The sequence below is a fragment of the Branchiostoma lanceolatum genome, chromosome 4 (assembly GCF_035083965.1).
Source record: "Branchiostoma lanceolatum isolate klBraLanc5 chromosome 4, klBraLanc5.hap2, whole genome shotgun sequence".
Taxonomy (NCBI): Eukaryota; Metazoa; Chordata; class Leptocardii; order Amphioxiformes; family Branchiostomatidae; genus Branchiostoma; species Branchiostoma lanceolatum.
The window spans coordinates 28,599,360-28,608,003 of record NC_089725.1 but is presented as its reverse complement, the minus strand read 5'-3'; the positions used below and the strand labels follow the sequence as shown (position 1 = coordinate 28,608,003).

Below are 8,644 nucleotides of genomic sequence, written 5' to 3'. Positions count from 1 at the left end.
GTTATAACTTGAAAGGCAAACACTAAGTTCTTCAACTGTTGGTGGCAGAATATAGTTATGGCATATTGATAAGGAGTCTCACAAAAGTTTCCTCAGTTAGTCAATACCCTGTGCAAGTACAAGATTAATCCCTCTACCCCCCAAATATACAAAAGATTTGTGAAAAAAACACAGTTAAGGTGCGGTAGTGAGTGTACAGGATCGAAATCAGCAGTAACAGTTATGTCAAACAAACAGAATGCAGGTGAATTTGATGAAGAGGTGAGAAATTAGAAGACTTGAAACTCAGCGATGAAAATACAGTAAATAGAATTCCTGAATAAAAATGTGTTTCAGTCTGCCCTTACCTGCACCATGTATGTGCCAGGCAGCAACGTCTGCTTGGGAACTGTCAGATCTCTTTTGTTTGTGGTCAGCTTCCCAAGGCCATAAACGGGAGCAAGCATATTCACATGCTTTGGATTTGAAGACCGTTCAAAGATGGCCCAGGAATATCCCGTGACAGACATGTCTGCACACGATACCAGCCTGGCTTCGCCATGTAGGAAGAAGTCCGCCATGCGGGACACTGTAAGGGGATCTGTCAACCTGAAACATACATTGAACAAGGCAATCAGAGATGGCAGACTTCACCCCATTGCCCAGGTTGCTTTACAACACTTCCAGTGAGACACACACACACATTCTCTCTCTCTCTCTCTCTCTCTCTCTCCCTCTCTCAAACACACACTCTCTCTCACACACACACACACACACACACACACACACACACACACACTCACACATACTCTCTCTCTTTCTCTCTCTCTCTCTCTCCCTCTCTCAAACACACACACTCACACACACACACACACACACTCACACATACTCTCTCTCTCACTTGCACAAACACAGATAGACACGTAGACAGACAGACAGACAAGCCAGGAACAACTGCCAGAAATTCTTTCATAAAACTTGCTGAGTTGAATCTGTACCTGCGGATATGTTCAGCGATTCCCGTCTGAATGTCGCAGCGGTGAACCGGAGGTAGACCAGGGGTGAGTGGAGTCAGCAAGGTGCAGTCGGACGACTGGGTAAGGCAGGCTAAAAAAAGGACTCTCCTTAAATCATGTCGTTGAAAAATCCCTTCGCCTGGAGCTAAATGATATTTACGCCACTGGTGCCTTCACTCCCTGATGTTGAATGACATCCATACTAACACTGCCGTCCCTGTCCCTTGTTCTGAATGACATTCACACTAACACTCCCATCCCTGTCCCTGGTGCCAAATGACATTCAAACTAACACTCCCATCCCTGTCCCTTATTCTGAATGACATTCACACTAACACTACCATCCCTGTCCCTGGTGCCAAATGACATTCACACTAACACTACCATCCCTGTCCCTTATTCTGAATGACATTCACACTAACACTACCATCCCTGTCCCTTATTCTGAATGACATTCACACTAACACTACCATCCCTGTCCCTTGTTCTGAATGACATTCACACTAACACTACCATCCCTGTCCCTGGTGCTCAATGACATTCACACTAACACTGCCATCCCTGTCCCTTGTTCTGAATGACATTCACACTAACACTACCATCCCTGTCCCTGGTGCTCAATGACATTCACACTAACACTACCATCCCTGTCCCTGGTGCTCAATGACATTCATACTAACACTACCATCCCTGTCCCTTGTACTGAATGACATTCACACTAACTCTGCCATCCCTGTCCCTGGTGCCAAATGACACTCACTCTAACACTGCCATCCCTGTCCCTTATTCTGAATGACATTCACACTAACACTACCATCCCTGTCCCTGGTGCTGAATGACATTCACACTAACACTGCCATCCCTGTCCCTTGTTCTGAATGACATTCACACTAACACTACCATCCCTGTCCCTGGTGCTCAATGACATTCATACTAACACTACCATCCCTGTCCCTTGTACTGAATGACATTCACACTAACTCTGCCATCCCTGTCCCTGGTGCCAAATGACACTCTAACACTGCCATCCCTGTCCCTTATTCTGAATGACATTCACACTAACACTACCATCCCTGTCCCTGGTGCTGAATGACATTCACACTAACACTACCATCCCTGTCCCTTGTTCTGAATGACATTCACACTAACACTACCATCCCTGTCCCTGAATGACATTCACACTTAACACTGCCATCCCTGTCCCTACTGCCTATATGTCAAGGAGCAGATGCAGTGGTAGATATACACTGAAGGATATCATTAAGACAGAAGTCACAAACATCAGCTCCTATTAAAGGTTACGGAATCAGACCTTACCACATACAGGTATGTCACACAGCTCCAATGTCGTGCTGGGACTGAGTGTGATGTAGCACCAAACTCCAGTCCGAACACTGCCAGGATTCCGGCAGTAGTTCTCCACCAGTCCTGACGATGGGTAATAAACGGCTGTGTAGCTTGTAAGGTCCCAGCGTTGACACATTTTGCCTGATGCGGTCACAGAGACTAATCCTCGGTAGGATGCCCCATTTCCCACCTGGCATCCTGGTTGATGAAATTCTAAAAGAGAGGTACATGAATTGATAAATGCAGTCTTGAATTTCAAGTGGGACAAGTTTGAGATGGGGGACATCCCTGTACAATGACACTTCCCTGTCCCATGTGCTGAATGACATTCACACTAACACTCCCATCCCTGTCCCTGAATGACATTCATACTAACGTTGCCATCCCTGTCCCTGGTGCTGAATGACATTCACACTGACACTGCCATCCCTGTCCCTGGTGCTGAATGACATTCACACTGACACTACCATCCCTGTCCCTGGTGCTGATTAACATTTACCCTAACCCTGCCATCCCTGTCCCTGAATGACATTCACACTAACGGTGCCACCCCTGTCCATGGTGCTGAATAACATTCACACTAACACTGCCACCCCTGTCCATGGTGCTGAATAACATTCACACTTACACTGCCACCCCTGTCCATGGTGCTGAATGACATTCACGCTAACACTGCCATCCCTGTCCCTGGTGCTGAATGACATTCACGCTAACACTGCCATCCCTGTCCCTGGTGCCGAATGGCATTCACACTTACACTGCCATCCCTGTCCCTGAATAACATTCACACTAACACTGCCATCCCTGTCCCTGAATGACATTCACACTAACACTGCCACCCTTGTCCATGGTGCTGAATAACATTCACGCTAACACTGCCATCCCTGTCCCTGAAATACATTCACACTAACACTGCCACCTCTGTTCCTGGTGCCAAATGACATTCACACTAAAACTGCCATCCCTGTCCCTGGTGCTGAATAACATTCACGCTAACACTGCCATCCCTGTCCCTGAAAGACATTCACACTAACACTGCCACCTCTGTTCCTGGTGCCAAATGACATTCACACTAACACTGCCATCCGTGTCCCTGAATGACATTCACACTAACACTCCCATTCCTGTCCCTGGTGCTGAATGATATCCACATTAGTGCTTCCATCCCTGTCAGTCGTGCAGAACAAACCATTGTATTACACTGGTTTTGCCTAAGTCTGACACAAACCTATTTCACAATGAAGGCCTTGGTAACCAGATGTGCACCGGCACAGGTACCCGTCTAGTTGATCTAAGCACACGGCACCATTTCTGCAGGGGCTGCTCACACACTCGTCAACGTCTTGTTCCGCAGCAGTTTCATTACAGCTTACAGAGGAGTTGCAGATATTGTTGTCATTGGGGCAGGTATCTGCAAGTGAAACACAGAGTATTGTTCAGGTCTCATTCATGTATTGCTCCCAGTGGGTACCCTAAAAGAGTACTCCAGCCTGCTATGAAGGCTAAGTGTTCTAGCCTTTTTGAAGAAGAGAGGCCCTTTTCTTGGAAAATGAAGGTGGAATCTTAGATTGATGAGACGGTGCATGGCATAGAACATTGTGTGTAAGTCCATCTAAAAAGCTGTTTTGAATATGCTACGTTTCTGTATCTGTATCTGTATCTTTATAGCCGGTATAACTGCCCTTCGGTTTAATATACCAGGTTTGCAGGCATGGGGCAGGCAGCAGCTGGTTATATTACACTAAAGGCCTGTCACACCTAACTTTTGCACATCTGACTGCAACTGTTCTTTAAAGCTATTCAATGAAGATGTTCCGACAGTAAAGTTTGTGAATATTTGTCATCCAGAGAAGAGAAGAATGAAATTCTAATTCAACCTATACCACTGGATTACAATATGAAAATAGCAGACCTTTCAGATGTTCATCCATGATTGGAAATAAAGGTTTACCTGAGATTTACAGAACATAGGTTGATATGGTTTAAGTTACCTGTTAAGTTGCCACAGACGACACCGATATCCTCATCGTGACCACAGTTCTGAACTCCCCAACCTGGGAATCTGCAGTCGAAAAGACTGCTCTCATTCCCAGTGCACCCAAGGTTGTCCATGTAGATGTTCCCTGAGCCTTGGAGTCAGACACACAGTAACATGTCTGTATTACAACCACCATTAACTGCTAGTGAGTGAGTGAGCAAGCAAGGTGTGAGTGTGCACAAGCTTTTGAGTGAGTGAGCAAGCGAGTGAGAAAATGAGTGTGACCATGTGTGTAAGAGTGTGAACAAGTGACTGAGTGAGAGCGTTTGCAAGTGTGTGTGTGAGCAAACAAGTGTGAGTGAGCAAGTGAGTGTGTGAGTCAGTGAACATGGGTGACTGTGTGGGCAAGTGTGTGAGCGAGCGAGCAAGAGAGCAAGCGAGTGTGTAAGCAAGCAACATGATGACATAAGGCAATAGTTCTGACTGTGAGTGAATAGAGTGATATAGTGAGTAAGTATCTACATCTCATTTGGTGACAATATGCAATACCTGCACCTTGTCCAAAGTCTGGGGAAGGCAGAGAGAGGGAGACAAAAGCAGTCGTACCTTGTCCGTAGTGTGCGGAAGGAGGAACTTCAGTTGCATTAGAGTATCCCAGCATCCTGCAGGCAACCATCGCATCGTTCATGTCAAAGTCGTCATCACAAACTGTCCCCCATGAGTCGGCACTGCCCGACCATTGAACCTCCAGACGACCTTCATTTGCAGTCAAACCGCCAACTAATCGAATTCTGAGGTCTGCAAGAAAAAAAAAAGATGGAGTCAATTTTTTGATGAATGGATTATACAGTTGAAGGTTTGACATTTGGTTTGCGAGATCCCAAAAATTGGTTTTGAAAATTTTTCTCTCACTTTGATGACAAAGCGTCAAACACTCAAAGGACTGAGGAAAAATGTTTGGTGAGGGGAAGTGGTTGCTCCAGAACAATGGGTCGGTTGGCCCAGAAAAAAACACATTACATTTGCACAATATTCAGCTAATTAGTTCCTAGGAAATATATCTACAAATCATGCCCACAGTTTATAGATTTCATACTGTTATGTGAATAAGCTTCAATAAACCATTGTTTGATCACCAGAGCTTGTGTTTGCCGTCAAAATTCTGGCTGGTTCAAATTGCACATTGCACAATAGTATTAATTTTAACGAATTTTAACTCTTGGTGTTCGAACGATTAGCTCATGACATCTATATGTTACCAAGTCCCAGGTTGATTCTAAGGGCTCTGTCACACTTGTGCGTATATTCAAGTGCGTGTGAGTTGTGCATTAACATTTTTTTGTTTAAGCAAGGTTTGCAGGAAAAAAGTTGTTTTCTTCTTTGACCAACCGTTGTGCAGCCTAGTGATCGAACCTAAGAAATCACTTATTTGGCTGCAAACTTAAACCTAAACCAAGAACATGTTAATACGTAACTCATGCGGACTTGTATATACGCTCAGGTGTGACAGGGGCTTAAGTCAGAGTTAAAGTCGGGGCCTGGCCGTGCCCCCAAAATAGTTTGGTAGCCCCAGGGTATCCCACGGGGCCACGTAGGGGTCACCCCCAAAAGTCCGCCTGTTAACTACCTGATGGGGCCCCGATTGTGACCTAAGGATTAGCAGAGTGTCCTAACTAACTTTGTGACAGTGGCCCTTCACACATGGCGCCGTTGTTCTGTGGCAGCGGGTTGTCGCAGGTTCGGCGTCTGGTCTGGTGTCCGATCCCGCAGGCGACACTGCTGCTGCCAAATTCTGACCACGGCGACCAGCCGCCATTCACTGTGCAAAAACACAAACTCTTTTCAATGCTGTGATGCTGCAAATTCAATTAAATTTGTCTAAGTTACCAGAGGTATCTAGATTTTATGACATGGTAGAAATAAGGTGTTTGTGGTGTCTTTGAGCTTGCAACTGAAACAATAGTACCAGACCTAAAATGCTCATGTGTTGGTGCCATTAATGTTAAAGAAATCATAGTTCAAGTTCTAATAACTTCTATGCAAGTTAGAGGTTTTATTCAGAGGTTAAAGAAATATGACCATAAGCTGATAGAATTTTGTTCCTTGGATCTATTCATGCAAAAGTTCAAACAGTACAGCAGAAGCATTGAGTCATAGAGAGCCCCCTCCACTGGTCTTCTGCAAAAATAAGGGAGCTAAAGCAGTCAAATTAGGAGTGCCGATGGCCTCAGGGAGTACGAGATATTGTCCATCACCACTGACCTGCAGGCAGACAGTTCAGAACTCCTGTTTCTCCGACAGCCTTGCATGTGCAGATGGAACATGCGGTGAGATTTTCCCTCTGGCCCGGCTGGCAGGTGCACTCGGCTGTACCGGTGCCGCACGACGGCTCGGTACCAAAGACAGCAGCAGCAAGCCAGGATCCTGGAAACGGACAGGAAATTCAGGACGATCAATGGGAAAGGCCTGGGTCACCTTGAGCGAGTCGGTGGGCAGCGTAAACTCATGAGGATGGTACCCAGGCCATTGTGACAACAAAATGAACATAATATCTAACTGGCAATGGTTGGTTAAACTCTCCCACCAGTAAAAGATCCTTGAAGTTCATTTTTCTTAGTTCTCTGTGGACCAAACTTTCACAGCATGGCGTAAATCAAGAGTTTGTGGTTCAAACAGCAGTACATGGCAACTCCAAACTTAGAAATGACATGAATTGAATGTTATTTCTGATGACAAATAAAGAAATCTTGCTTTTTGAGGGGGACTTTCTGCTGATTTCTGCTGTAACTGATATAAATTTGATGTTTGGATGCACCCAAAGCAATTACAGTAATACAGGGTAAAAGTAATTTCATTAAAAACCTTATTTGCCATACAAAAGAACATCATTAGGAGCACACTCATCACAGTCAACATATGATGTCCTTGATCACAGTAATAATAAATTCAGACGTAATTGACCCCCACACCCATCTCTTTAGAAACCACAAAATCTAATCATATTAAGTCTAGCCAATAATTGCTGCTGCGATCACAACTCAACTACGGCAATTTTGCATTCTCCAGTTGACATGTACATGCCACACCCGTTGTTAGTGGTGGCGACTCTGCATGGGAGGGCATAATTTTCTTGTATATCATAATACATAGTAGCCCTTATCAGAGTCACCCCGGGTAGCCTTTTCCCTCTAGTTTTGATGTGCACCTGTAGCCTCCATAATTTTTTTTTGGATTTTGAGAGTTTTCTAGTGTAACACCCCCAGGTGTACAGTTTAGATATACTGGGGGAATGTTACATTGGAGATCTTTTAAGTCTAGATCAGGACTGTCTCCAGGACCCGTCCCTCCGTCCCAGGACGGAAATCTGCTTGTTGGGACGGGAAACAATTTCACCCTATCCATCCCCAAAATGGGAGCTTCATGAAATTGATATTGATAAAAATGCAAAAGACGGAAAAAAAACTTAAGCTGGAGACAGCTCTTGGGCTAGATGCATTTTTCAGGGTGGCAAATAAATGTGACTTGGCTGTACACCTGTACAACGTACTGAAATTTACACTCATGTACTGTATTACACCTTTCAAGACTAACGCAAAGTTTCTAATGGGGCGATCACAGACCTGACTGAAGGGAGGTGAAACATTTAAAGGACAAAGGTGTGGCAGTATTACAAACTCCATGTGAGGGTGTGCTTTCATGCTGTTTTACAATCGACTCCCTATAAGGTACGCACCTCGACTTCAGGGTCCACCTGGAACACCTGCTAGTGACTTAAAAGGTTGAAAAGTGCTAACACTATTGGAAAATTTATGGTATGTACATCAATTCTACCACAGAGACGTCAATTTATCACAAAGCAGAGGTGGGGAAACTGAGAGTTCGAGAAAAGACAAAGCAACAGCGGTTTCAACAAAAACTTGGTGGCCTATCGCCCATGGTCAAACTGAGAGATGGGAAAAGACAAAGCAAGTGGTTTCAACAAAAACTTGGTGGTCTATCGCCCATGGTAAAACTGAGATGGAGAAGAGTGCTGGACATACCTGCTAGAAGCAGCACCCAGACTTGAGCCGCCCGTCTTCGGCACAGCATCGTCACAAAGAACTCTTCTTATGCCATGCAGGAGATGTGAGGAGTGCCACGACCGAGAACGAAATGACAATTTTACACCTAAACAGAGGCAAATAAGGGAAATGCTTGGAGAATTAATAATTCAAGAAATGCGTCATTTGTGCAACGGGTGCCATCATTAGGTTATTAGAAATTACTCTAAAGCAATTACATGTTTCAACAAGAAAAGTTGGTGAGGAAAAGTTCTACACACGTT

At 44.8% G+C, this 8,644-nt stretch overlaps 1 protein-coding gene across 1 annotated transcript; it reads right to left on the bottom strand.

The window, feature by feature from the left end:
• Positions 1 to 3,553: 3,553 nt before the first annotated feature.
• On the bottom strand, positions 3,554 to 7,293 carry LOC136432025 (lysyl oxidase homolog 3-like). The gene is made up of 6 exons (XM_066423040.1): positions 7,290 to 7,293; positions 6,583 to 6,744; positions 5,999 to 6,139; positions 4,927 to 5,118; positions 4,334 to 4,471; positions 3,554 to 3,753 (listed from the first exon to the last, which is right to left on the bottom strand). The coding sequence occupies exons 1-6, from the start codon at positions 7,291 to 7,293 to the stop codon at positions 3,554 to 3,556; spliced, it is 837 nt and encodes a 278-aa protein (XP_066279137.1).
• Between the last annotated feature and the right edge of the window lie 1,351 nt (positions 7,294 to 8,644).